Here is a 14,302-nt window from a genome sequence, read left to right as displayed (position 1 = left end):
CATTAGCGGGCGCGGGGGGAGAGCCACGTGCATATCTGTCTTTAAAGTTTTTGAAATACGTGCATTTTTATACTCTTCAGTTAAATGATGTGTTGTTGTGTGGGTGTTTGCTGTGGCGAGCGCTAATGTCTGGGGGTTGATGTCTTTCTCTCTCTCTGCTTCACACCCACTAGATCACTGGGCCTTTCGTAACTTAGCAACATAACATAAAAGCTTGGCGGGGCTTTCAAGGGTGATGAGGGCATGGCAAACATAGATCTATCTACCTCACTCACATGGACGATGCGTTCCTCCAAGAGCACAATTCACCATTATAATATACAATATACATCAACTTTTCCACACAAAATGTAATATCTAATACCACGCGCTGATCTACAAGCTCACAACGTGTCACGCCACAGGGCGTTGTGAGCAAGTAGTATAGAGCGTCGCAGTAGATGAAATCTACTGCGTTCATTTTCCTCATAGACATTTCAAAAAGTATTTATTTAAAGACCTTTTAAGCCTCGTACAAAGCCAACTCGAGTTGTGACAAATCATGACAACAAACACAATTTTCCGGGCCGAACAAATAATTAGAAAGACTTTTTTTGTTTTCTTCTTTGTAATTATTTGTTTGGTCCAAAATATATTGTGTTTGTTGTCATGATTTGTCACAACTCGAGTTGGCTTTGTACAACGCTTATAAGGTCTTTAAATAAATACGTTTTGAAATGTCTATGCAGGGAAAAATGCATTGGGAATTATTTCCTGGGCCTGGCGTCGTCATGAAAGGGGACGGGACTGCGACGCTCTATTTCCGGCACTCGACCCCCATGGTATACGCCAACATGATTTACAAATCAGGCACTCACCATCAGCTGGAGAGGTCTTGAGTCTGTGGCAGAGACCCTCTGTGTCCGTGTACAGCTCCTGGATCTTTTGCAGTGCTTCGGGACCCCTCAGCTCCATGAGGTCCCTCAGGTCGTCCAAGGTCGCCCCAAAGTCTCCAGCGTTGTTGACCTCCATGGCTCCCTGACTAGCTCGCTGCTTGGGGCGGAAGTCCACCGAACTGTTGGCGTGTTCTCCCATGGCAGTCAGGAGGGCAGTATGCACAGTATTTAGGCTTGAAGGATAGGTTCTTCCCTCTGGCAGTTCTGATCCTGGATCAGTGCTGGGGTGAGTAGGGCAGAGGGTATGCTTGTCTATTCGATATCTGCTCTAACGCTCCCTGATCTGGTTCCCTCTTTTTCCCCTTCTTGGATTCTCCATAGTAAGCAGACATAAAAAATATCTGTCTTAAAATGTATTGATTATATACGAATGTATCCTTTGTTAGTGATTGTGAATAATGTTTGTCAGATGTATGGTGTGCCTACGGCAGAACCATTCAATTGGATTTATTTTTAAAGTATGTCAGAGAAACCATGAATAAAAAAAGATTAAAAAAATAAAAGTTTAACACTTTATTTTGATGGCTTTTGATATTTAAAAATAGTTGGGAGTTTCTCTCAGATTTATAGTCAAGAGACAATAGTTTGAGACATATATAGACAAAGTATTTGGCATCAAATTAAATAAAATGTGTATTATGCATATACCTTTTGTCTATATTTAAGACCAAGGATGACCATGAAAATAAACTGTTAACTACTATTTCTATTAACCTTTATTGCCATTTTAAAAATGGATATGATATGTTAAACTGAAGTCATATGTGGATATTATAGCTCTGACTTGTTTTGGCTATTGAGTGTACTGTACAGACCATGGGTACTAGAACTGCAAAGTTCTGTGTGGAATTCTAACTAGATGACCAAGCAATCTGGACGTGACGAAGAGGAGGTAGCCGTAGCAGATGAAGATACCTACAGAAATAGGACCAGAGAAAAGAAAATATTTTGTCACCCGTGTACCCCATTACACCGTTTTCTGAAAAACCTACATTTCTATATCAGTGGTTTTCAAACTTTTTCATGTCAAGGAGGCCCACAATTATTATGTATTTGGCCGCCAACCCCCCATCTCAAAATGTTTCGTTCCAGGGACCCCCCCCCCCCCCCATGCAGAAGCCAACATTTTAGTTAAAAAATGTTTGCTGTGAAAGAATTTATATTCAAAGATTTGCACACATTTTCAAGATTTAAGAAATAATGGTTAAAGTGGTTAAAAGCTAAGGTGACACAGATGCGTTCCAGGTCTTAAAGAGCTTAAAGATTAAATCACCAACTTGATAGAACACTGAAAAGCCTGAGGCCCGGGTCAAAGTAACTCTAAGGCCTCACTCAGACCTTTACAACAGATTGCTGTATGCTTGCTGTATACAAAGGGTGTGACACAGCTTGCCCCAATGCATTTCCAATGGGAGTCACATGGTCTGACACAACACTTGTGTTGTAAGAGGGGGAGGGGCGCAGTCGAAACACAGCCGAAAACCATACAACAGCTTGTAGTCCAAAATGTAGTCCTCAAACCATGTGACTTCCATTGGAAATGCATTCGGGCGGCCATGACACTCACAGCATTCATACAACAAGCATGCAGCACTGCTGCAAAGGTCTGAGTGAGGCCTTAGAGTGTAAAAGTAGATGTTTACACTTTCAAAGTTAAATCGACACTCTGGATGTTGCAGTGTACAGAAGAAACAAATGTTCCTTTTTTCATAAACATACAAGGGTGTCACTAACTAAGGTTAGATGGCAGATTGAAAGTCAGTTTTTGCAAAGGTCATCAACACAATGATATCATCTGCATCGAATGTTGAAACAAGGGGTGCAGGGCATTTACTGAAATTACACCCTCTCACCGCCATCAAGAAAAAGAGAAAAAAAGGACATTATTTATTGATGTGAGGCACTATCGATTTGGAGATTATCGATTCAGGAAGCCAGACTCTCTCTGGATGAAGCGACGCTGGTGTGAGTCGTTTGAGTCGCAGATCAAAACCTCCCTGAAAACCCCTCACCCTAAAAATAGCAGAAAGGGTAACAGAAAAATAAAGAACAATGCAAAAAAAAAACAACGAAGCCCAACCATGACACTTTCAAATGTATGTCGTCCCTGTCAGGTGGAAACCTTGTATGAATGTACCTTTTGTTTTATTATTTAAAAACGATTGAATAATAAAATAGTGCAAATAACCAATCTACAACCTCTCGACACGATGTGAGCTTGTAAATATTCTATTTTCACCAACCTTTGTGTGACCTTTTTATACAGTATAGGCCTAGGGCATTCATTTACAAAAATAAAACATAAAAAGGTCAAAAGATGACGATTCAAGGTTTCTGCCCGACACAGGCAGACATGCAGGTTCTCTGACAAAGCACCAGACACTGTGACTCCCGAACTCTATAGCATATTCCGAGTTTGACTGTGGCAACAGCAAAGTGACAGCTCTATAGACAATTATGAATATTGAAATGTATTTCGAGCATCATGACGTTAGAAAAAGATGACAGTTTGAGACAGAATCTTGCTGGTGAGCAACAGGGCTGTTAGAGATGCTACTGCTGTCTTGTCTCACTTAGAACGCAAGCCTTGGCACAAGTGTGTTTGCTGCTGGGAGCTGAGTCATCACAGAGTCTTTTTCTGCAGAGTATAAACTTAACAATAACACATATTTGTACTAGTACTAGTACTATAGTATACTACTACTACTGTCAGTAATAATAACAATAAGAATACAAAATAACTATGATATTTTAATGTAATGGTCTGTAATGCGTCTGCGTATATTCATGACCAAATCACTGCATACATGTACAGACATATTGACACAAATTTTAATTAATGAATTCATAGTATATCCCGTTGTGATCATTTCATACAATGCCACTTTTTGTGCAGCATTCGTTGCAGTCGGGCAGAAACCTCTCCATATTTCAACTTTTCATGTTTTTTTTTGTCTTAAAGTATAATTCCATACTTTGTCATACAAAAGTGGCATGCATGCAAAAGCAGCAAAAATAGCAATGAGCTTGTTCAGTGGCTATTCTTTTTTTAGTGGTGCTAGCGCCACTCCTATACGCAGCAATGTGTGTCTGTCTGTATGTATGTGTGTCTGTCCGTCCAAGCACGGAAATAGTGTTTTTTTACCACCAAGTGTCACTGGTGCGCATCCTAACACACACACACACACACACACACACACACACACACACACACACACACACACACACACACACACACACACACACACACACACACACACACAGGCCAGGGAGGAGGGCGTGTACAGTACAGTACAGTACAGTACAGTACAGTACCACTCAGAAAGTGGTTAAGTGTGTCTGTGGGTTTTATAAATACTGAACCTATATGACATGTCCAAGAGCTTGTGTGATAAATAAGAACTATACATTGGAACCACAGGTTATTTTTTGAGTGGTGCAACCACTCCAAGGAACAGCAATGTCCGTGTTAACCTATGTGTTAACCTATGTGTTAACCTATGTGACTATGTGTGTCTGTGTGACTATGAGTAGCAGTAGGGGCAAAAGTGGCGCTGTTGTGCCAGAAACAGAGAGAGAGAGATAGTGCTGCACTGTTGCCTGCTAATGAGAGACAGAGAGAGAGAGAGAGAGAGAGAGAGAGAGAGGGGGGGGGGGGGGGGGGGGGGGGGAGATGGGAGTTGCACCACTCAGTTCACACGGGTGTGATTTTTTTTACATTTCCTGAAGTAATGGTTCTGGACCTCCGAGGTTTCTATACCCGACAGTGACGACATCATCAGATGTAACTATAACTGCAGAGATGAGTATAATTAAAACACCCATCAGACCTCTCATGCAGCTGGAACTGTAAGTGAAATCAGAGTGAATATTGCACAGCTATAGTTACTTCCATTGCCGGTATATACTGAATATTGGTGCACATTTCATGCAGATTTTTCATACCCAATGCAACTGTGAAGCCCTGAAATTGTATTTTCCTCCTTTATTAATCCAAAGAGCCTGCATAGGTTATGTGACACCACATGCTAAGGCTTGCTAAGGTATGTTATAAGTATAGTCAAATGGGTTGACCCAAATATATTCCATATTTTCAAGTGGGCCCAGCCCCTGATCCAGAAATTGAACCAGTAAAAAAACAAAAATAATCTCTCCTACAGAAGAGAAGGAAAGTAGGCTACAACTAAACATCATCTGACACCTTATAGCACCACTTGGAACATGAACTAGGCTAAACATAAATTTAGTTTGCTGACATATTTTCCACTTTCAGTGTGGATCATGGTCACCTATTTTTCTGAAGTTGTAAATGCTCGTTTATAGCCTAGTAGGCCTATACTCAAATGCCCCAAATGCCCCAGATATCTGGATCCTATTTGACCTAAAATGAAAAATAGCCTAAGCTTAAGCTGTTTATGCTTATGGGGTGGTCCTTATACCATTGATATACACAGTAAAATCCTCGGTTTTAATTAAACACTTCTCACTTGTAACCAAATGCACCCGGCGGGTCCATTTGGACCATTGGGTTACATGTGCATTTTGCACTGCACATGCACTCGCACCTCGCAATTAAAGGCCCTTAATAGTTAAATGGACACTCAGCATTTTACAGCGCCGTGAGTGATGCTGAAATGGAAACAGCCAATCCGGTTGCAGAGTCTTTGCCAAGGCGACGCGCACATCCATGATGCTGCTGCAACCTATCACTGTAGATAGGCAACTCTCTCTCTCTCTCTCTCTCTCTCTCTCTCTCTCTCTCTCTCTCTCTCTCTCTCTCACACACACACACACACACACACACACACACACCCAATTCATGCGAGTGAACGCATTTCCATGTCACGGAATGGAAAGAACCTTTCGGAGGTTGTAATGACATGATTTTGTCGAACAGAAAAGAAAGCACACAGCAGGCTATTTTCCAACAGAGCGCGCAGGCAGGCAGGGCGCATATGGACGACGACAGAGCAACAGTGTAGCAGCCTGTGCGAACACATCATGTCCTTTAGCCTACTTTTAACCTTCAACAAATCACTTGTTAACCTTGGTCTGAATCGGGATTCGTGCTGGATGACGGAATCCAGGAGTCATGGGGGAAATATAGCCCACATTCCAAGAGAGGCTTGTTGTAAAAGTCCATATCGAACATGTCTCTGTTATTAAAGTCAAATAGATGCAGCTGGGCAGCCTGTCCGCGTAGAGGACATCATGGTGACACTTGTGCGAGCACAATTTGGAATGCAACACGTCGAAAACACATTGCGATGTGCACAATACAACATAAACTGAATGTTTTTTATTTTATTCTATGTATTATTATCATAATTATTAGTATTATTCTTTATTTTTGCGAGGTGATGCAGGCTATATGCCTAACGTTTACGTTTAATCTCAGAGCAGGCCTACAGGCTGCTGCAAGGTTATTACCGGAGACACCGGCGGGTGAACATGCACAGCATCTGCGTGCACCGATTTTTGAATCATTTGGGCAAGCAGGCCCGCGCCAGACCTACAAGGCTATAGGCTATCAGCCTATTATTTCTGAGTCTATGGCATTTATAACAGCAAATCAACAAAAAAAGAATAGCCCAATATGTCTCTCAACTCAAATGCCATCCCGTTTATACAGTCAAACAGCAACTGTCAGGAAGGCAGGCCTAGTTGCTATGTGTGGTTTTTTTCTTCTTCTTTGGGGATTATATGGATGTAAAAAAAAATGTGACATGGCATTGTGTCTCAAAGATGAGCTACACCACCTAAGTTGGATAGTTACATAATAAAATTCATAATAATAATCATAATAATCATAATCATAATATAATCACCACCATCATCATCATCATCATCATCATTAGTATGCACAATTAATATCACATGTCATACTGTATAGGTCAAACCTAAAGTGGCCTACAGGGCTTTTCTTTTCTTTCGTTTTTTAAGATATTTTCAAGCGATGGTGAAAGCAACACCTGTCTCTCAGTCTCAATACTCACCATGGTCATCATGTCCAAAAGAGTCGACGGGTTCAGGAAAACAAAATTCCAATGTTCCTTCCCCTCAAACACAATTTAAGTCCAACAGTTAAAAAAAACTCGCGTGCATGAGTGTGCGTGTGTGATGCACTGACAACCGACATGATGATGATGTCCCATCTGTTGTTTGAGAACAGAAGAGCTAAAAGCGCACAGAATTTGAGTGCACGCGTCTGTCTGTGGAATTCTCTAATGCGGAAGAGAGAGGAGAGAGAAAAAAACCCCGAAAACGACGCAAAAGGCAGTTCTACGAGAGTATTCGCCTAAAATGAACGGCGTTATTGTAAATGTGTGGACCTCGCGCGTCTGTTATTCAGAGCCATCCCCCTGCCTGCCGTCATGTAATGCTCCACTGAACCATTATTGTCGCTATACTATTTTTGTCCCGTAGCTACTACACATGCAATGGATAGATGCCCCGGAAGGTGGGCTATACAAATCTGAGTCTACATGTCTGTAAAGATGCTCCGCTTACCGCACCCGTCCGGTGATGGCAACATGAACACATATCAGGGGGCTGCTCTATGCGACGGATGTGTGAGGAGGGGGGGAGGGGGTGATGGATGCTGCCTGGCTGCCACACTGCTGCTCTTGACGTCCCACGGTTATCCCTTCTTCCACTGCAGCCCCTCCCCTAGCCAGCCAGCCCAGCCGCTCCTGTGGTACAGTGCATGACGTGCACGCACACTAGGATTCATGATGATAATTATCCCATGATAGACTGGCCTGCGCTTCTAGTAAACAACAAAGGCCCCTTACTCAGGATATGACAAACAATTATGTCAATTATGCCCAAGAGTCGTGAGAGAGAGAGAGAGAGAGAGAGAGAGAGAGAGAGAGAGTGACTCGTGCAGCTATATCGTTACAACATCGAAAATTAGAAAAGGAATCTGATTTTGGCGTCAATATAAAACACTGGCCGGGAGTGGCCAGTGTTTTATTACCACAGGCCTGGGCTTGGGGTGGGACGGTTAACGCAAGGCTGGCCTGCAGCCTTTTGGGAGGAGGAGGAGGGGGGGGGGGGGGGGGGGCATTATATTAAGTCTATCATGACTCATGATAATATTGTGATCTATCTGCTCATAGATCATAACTGAAATGGATTATCTTCCTGCATCATAAATGCAAGGGGAAGCCCTAATACAGCTTTACGACTTTGCAGTTTGTTGTTCCAAGTGAAATTGAATTAGACAATAGTATATGCTATTGCCTGTGGGTTTCTGTACAAAATGAGAAGTCACAACAATGACTTTCCTTAGGCTTATATAAACTACGGTAATAGAATACGCACATCACTTAGTGGAGGTGCTGGGTATAAGGGTTCGAAAGTGACAGACGAAAAAGAAGAAGAAGAACACTTACTTAAGAACACCGGCAAACCACCCATCCAACTCATCCAAGCACATGCAGAAGGGATGCTTCCAAACCATTAATAACATGAATGATATTATAACATAGGCTAAAGTATGATGTGCAGACAATATATAACATGCACATTACCCCCCCCCCCCCCCCCCCCCCCCCCGCCCCCCATCTCATTCCATCTCTCACTCTCTCTTATACGAGCCCAGCCTTGCTCGCACCTTAGTTCAGCGGTCACCCAAACACGAGGTCCATTAGGTTCCGTCGCTCTCTCCTGAACATAAGAGCTGCTGGGGTGCAAAGTGTCAACTCCTGAAACCACAGGAGGCCTCGTAGGCCTATTACCACAGTATCAGGGGTAGGTGGTGGTCACAGTCCAGCCAGCCATTACAGAGTTGGAGACTCAAAATGTCAGACAATGCTGTGTCTCGCCACCCACCTCAGGTGCACGCCATGTGTAAAGCAGCACATTGATGAAAACTAGGCTGGCACACTGAGTAGCATGCCTTGCTCTCTTTATCCAGTGAAGATTTGTCTCTCAGCTCCAGACCCAATTGCACATTGATGTCCAGATCTCAGCACATGCTGTGTGGGTCCATGCATGGGCTCAGGTGCTGCATTGTTGTTGCAGTTCTCATCTGGTGCTCCTGTGTCATTTCCCTGGACAACAGCTGTGCCGGTGTGTGCCCCATTCCTCCCAGCACTAACAAGAGTGAACTGCTCACAGGGTAGGCTGTCTGCGTTTCCCATGTATGGGCAGTGGTTTTAGCATTGAGCATGTCAATCCAGCTCTTCTTCAGGTGCCTTACAGGGACATTTTTCTGGAAGAAACTGTAGTCACTCAATGTTAATAGTATTTGTAGTAGTAGCACAATCTGGAATTTGCACCCTATGGCAGAACAATAATGAAGTATGTGTGTTGGACTAGGGTTTGACTTGATTGCTGAATTCCTAGGCTTCATACACACATATAAAACACATATTATGTGTCTTGTCTGTGTTTAATGGCAGCATGATGATTAGATTAATTTCTTGATTGCCTCTTGTCTTGATTGTTTAAGTATGGCGTCATGGGCCGCTATGCTCGATAACAGGCTTGATAAGCCCAACGCTTATTGATAACGGGTACTCAATAAGCTTGTTATCAGATTTTTTCGGGTATCAGTTATCGAGCTCCATCCCTAACCATAATGCTTTGGTGCACTGCTCCTCCTTGTGGAGAAGGGGTAGGCTGCATGGAGGTGTGACTGACTTGTCCAGGAAGGAAGTGAGACCACATTTTCAAGACAAATTTATGGTCATAAACATGGCGCCATGACTAAAATATCTAAAAACACATATTACACCTTGTGTCCTAAATATCATTAAAATAAGATCAGGTTGAAAAAGGGGTGAAGTGGATCCGTGTTTGTTCTGGAGCTAGAAACAATTTTTCATACAGGTAAGGGCAGAAGTGTTTGAGGGACTGAACAAACCGGCAGCTTCCATCGAATTACACAAGCCCAAAATGTGGTCACGGGCATTGTCGATGTAGGGAATTGTTCAATATATGTGTGGGTCACCGGCACACCACATTCAGCTGCTGGCAATCCATACAGAAGCTCCAGTTACTTCTGGACCAAGACAACTGGGGAGGCCCAAGATCTGTTGAAGGTTTAATGATGCCAGCCCGCATCAGCTCCTGTACCTTCTGCTGCGCTGCTGCAGAAGTGCTTAGACCAGTGGTCTTGTGTAACAGTGCCCTGTTTGGTTGCTTTCGTGGTTAAGCATTGACTCTCATTGCCACTGGTATGAGCCTACAGTATATGAAGGTACTCAGGATATCCACAATGTTTTCTTCATTTTCTTTATCCACAATGTCTTCCCATCGTTCAAGCATTCAAAGCAGCCATGAGTGTTGGTGCAGGTCATCCATTCCTCTGGTCAGAAGTCCATGACCAGAGGCGTATCTACAATAAGGCGAGGGCAGGCGGCCGCCTGTCCAAATCCATTTCTTGCCTGGCCAAAATCCATACAAAAAAGAGGACAAAAACAAGACATGAGAACTATTAAAATGGACAGCTGATTGGCCGTTGCGGTAGAGCGCGACCCTCAATCACCCATTGGAATGTAAATGCGTGCCTTTCAGCCTTTGTATCCCACTCGTCTGGCAGGTATATCTCTTTGAAAACCTACGATTGTGCGCGGGGAGACGACAATTAACATATCTTGCCTGGCCAAAACGTAATTCCTGGATACGCCACTGTCCAGAGACATACATGAATGTATACACAAATACAGCATATAAACAAAACAAAACACCTCACCCCAAAACACATTTCTCCCCTTGTATGAAATTGAATACTTGTACTTGAACTGACGGGCCACTATGACAACTTTTCTAAACATTCTAGCTATTGATAAGCTACAGTAGCCTAACGCTCATTAGTTGAAGTCAGTTCAAAAATGATATTTTTTGATTGATTGATTGTTTATTTATTTTCGTGTCTTGCACACAATGTGCCCAACCCTCATGGGTTTATAAGACACCATTTCACAATTTCATTTACAGCATGTTTACATTACATAATTCATTACATTACAACTCAGATTTATACAGAGTATCCTACTCAGTCTTCTTTCCCAAGCTTGACAAATAAAATCTGCTACAACAAAAGTCCCCTTGGTAAAACATGTCTCCATTTTTACATAGTCATTTAAATCTAGGAAATCCCCACAGATAGAAGACATCTTATTAACCAAAATATCCCTTATGTCATCATATTTAGAGCAGTAAAACAAAAAGTGAACTTCAGGAGTGGCATTAAACCTGCCAGTCTCCAGTGCTAATGATATTATTATTGCTATCCATGGTCCTGAACTCTATGTTTAGAGTGTGCATGTGCTGTCAATCATGTCATGCATATTTTGTCTTTGTCCGTTTAAACTATATAATCAAATAAACAACATTAAATGAAAATGCACTCTTCCTCCTGGCCCTGCTTTGACTTGTCCCACCAAGAGCTTATACTACAATATTGCAGCATCACGGGTGGTTAAAGGGAATCCGATTTCTCAGTATGCCCCAGGGCGCATTGTGTTCATTGTCCTTTTCATCTGTGTTGGTTGAATATGGGAATGTGTTATGGGGATTTATGTGTAATGTTATGTCATGGTGTTGCTTAAATAATGTATGTTTTGTTATCATGATATGACACCATGATGGGTGTTTAGTTGTGTTATATATAGTCTATGGCTGCCCTCTGCCTTATAATTGGTTTTGTGTTTGTGTTCTGTTGATCACAATAAAGAATGGAAAAAGGAGAGACAAATGCTGTCATGGCTAATTGTCATGACAGTATTCATACAATCAATATTACCAGTGAATTTTATTTTCTGCATGCTTTGGGCTTTTCTCTGTTACTACAAACCCCATGATGAATTATGCAGACTGGCTTGGCATGTTATACACTCTATGGCCACCAAAATGATCAACTTTTCTGAAGTCAAGATAACTTGCAGTGGACAAGGACAATGTGACGACCACTGAGGAAAATACTAAATACATTTGCATTACTCCAGTGGGGTAAACCTTTCAACACAACATATAGAGACACAGAAGTCTGACACGTTTTATGGCTGATAATGTAACATTAGTCCTATAGATCATGTTTAAAATTGTGATAGTGTCCCTTTAAAGCAGATACATCATGGCAATCAGTTTAACAACATAAATTGATTGAAAACCACTGTCCTAGATTAAAATTGTGATATTGTCCCAAATGTCCCTTTAACAGCATGTCTGAAGTAAAATCAGACAGAAGTAGCATGTGCTTAAATTCATATTTAGAAAATGTTTCAGATGTCAAAACATTCTGAGATGATAGAATGGTGATGGATGATGATGGTCATGGAAGGGGAACCATCTGAAAGCTTCATGGGCAAAGATAATCAACTTCAAAATCTAAAAAGAAACGGTCAAAATGACCTCTCAGACATGCTAGTGTTAAAACACAGCTCACTGAAGCTTGATTTTGAGTTTAAGCATGATTCATTCTAGCCTATATTATACACCAAGCAAGCTATCAGCAACATATTGGTGACATACCGTAGGTCTAGAAGCCTGGAAATGTGAGCAAACATGATATCGGCTGCAATGAAAGCCAGAGACAAAAAATGCTCTGAAGTTCTAAAATGCAAGTCAAAGCTAGCCAAGCGCTTCGACAGTGTTCGCCAAGCTCGTTTGAACAACCTAAATACACAACGAATCAAACTACGAAACAGTGTAACTGCCATGACCAAATCAGCTAAAAGTAACTTCATTAATGATAAAGCTGAGGAAAACAAAAACAATCCTCATGAGCTCTGGAAGCTACTAAACAATCAACTAAGCTATGGTCAGAAACTAAAAACCAGATTTTCGAACATAAACATCAAATCTGACAACACTCTCATCACTGACAACCTTGATGTGGCCAACTACTTGAATATCTTCTTTACAAACATATCAACAACTCTGGTTAACAAACTGCCCTCCCACTCTGGGCTCTTTGGTGTAGAGCACATTACAACCTTCTACAAAAACCTAGGTGTTTGTAAAGACGATTTTAAACTAGTTATGGTAACAACTGATGAGGTAATTAAGAAACTGAGTGCCCTCCAACCCCACAAGGCCACAGGACATGACAACATTCCCTCCAAATTTCTCAGAGACTCAGCCATCTCTATAGCTCCAATCATCACCCACATAGTAAACCTCTCCATCAAACAGGGACAGGTCCCCCAAGATTTCAAACTGGCCAAAGTAACCCCCTTGCACAAGAAAGGGAGTAAATTAGACCCCGGCAACTACCGCCCTATTTCTATTCTTAGTTCCATCTCGAAAGTGATGGAAAAAATAGTCTATGAACAGGTTGAAAAGTATCTTGCCACTAATAAATTATTGTACGAGTTCCAATCTGGCTTCAGAACATCCCACTCCACTGACACATGCCTCCTCTATTTGAGCGACCACATCAAACAAGAGGTGGACGCTGGCAAATACTGCGGCATGGTCATGCTGGACCTCCAAAAGGCTTTTGACACCGTGAACCACTCCATACTGGTTAACAAGCTAAAAGCAATTGGTTTCGATAGCACATCAGTGAGCTGGATGCAATCCTACCTGGAGGGGAGAGAACAGATGGTGGAAGTGAACGGAACACTGTCCCCCCCCCTCCCAGTGAGCTGTGGCGTTCCACAAGGAAGCATACTAGGGCCTCTACTGTTCCTAATATATGTAAACGACATGACTTCAGCCTGTGACTGCAACTTGTTCCTGTTCGCAGATGACTCAGCACTGCTGGTCTCGGACAGGGACAAACTGCAGGTTGAAAATGCCCTCAGCTCTGAACTCGGTAGAATCTGCACCTGGCTCGCTGATAACAAACTATCTTTACACCTGGGAAAAACTGAATCCATTCTCTTTGGCTCTATTAGTAATCTCAGCAAGGCAAATGGCTTCTTGGTTAGAGTGGGTGACAATGTTATCACACGTAAAGATGAAATTACCTACCTAGGTTCCATCCTGGAGGCTAATCTTTCCGGTGATAAAATGGCCACCAACGTAATCAAAAAAGTCAACCATAGAACAAGATTCCTCTACAGGATCTCCTCACTGGTCAACAAAAACACCTTGAAGACCTTAACAGGAGCCCTTGTACAGGGTTTCTTTGACTATGCATGCACCTGGTGGTACCACAGCACCTCAAAGGCCCTTAAAACCAGGCTCCAGACTTCCCAAAACAAACTGGTCAGGCTCCTACTTGATCTAGCCCCCCGAACCCACCTCACCCCTGCCCACTTCGACAGGCTGGAATGGCTTAGGGTCGACGACAGAGTACAGCATCTTGCAATGGGTCTGGTCCACAAGATTCGATACACCACCAAGATACCCATGTACCTGTCTAGATACTTCCTTAATGTTAACGAAGTCCACACCCACAACACCAG

General features: G+C 42.4%; 1 protein-coding gene across 4 annotated transcripts in view; it reads right to left on the bottom strand.

Moving 5' to 3' along the window:
* The window catches only part of LOC306943380 (plasma membrane calcium-transporting ATPase 3-like), a gene marked incomplete at its 5' end in the record, with an annotated part of 44,129 nt that extends 43,055 nt beyond the window's left edge, over positions 1-1,074 (bottom strand). For all 4 annotated transcript variants that reach the window (XM_079529665.1, XM_079529667.1, XM_079529666.1 and 1 more), the window contains one exon: positions 858-1,074. In XM_079529665.1, coding sequence (XP_079385791.1) covers positions 858-1,074 — 217 coding nt within the window. The remainder of the gene's footprint in view (positions 1-857) is intronic.
* Between the last annotated feature and the right edge of the window lie 13,228 nt (positions 1,075-14,302).

The sequence above is a fragment of the Electrona antarctica genome (assembly GCF_951216825.1).
Source record: "Electrona antarctica genome assembly, chromosome: 2".
Classification (NCBI taxonomy): domain Eukaryota; kingdom Metazoa; phylum Chordata; class Actinopteri; order Myctophiformes; family Myctophidae; genus Electrona; species Electrona antarctica.
This window is presented reverse-complemented; position numbering and strand designations above follow the sequence as displayed.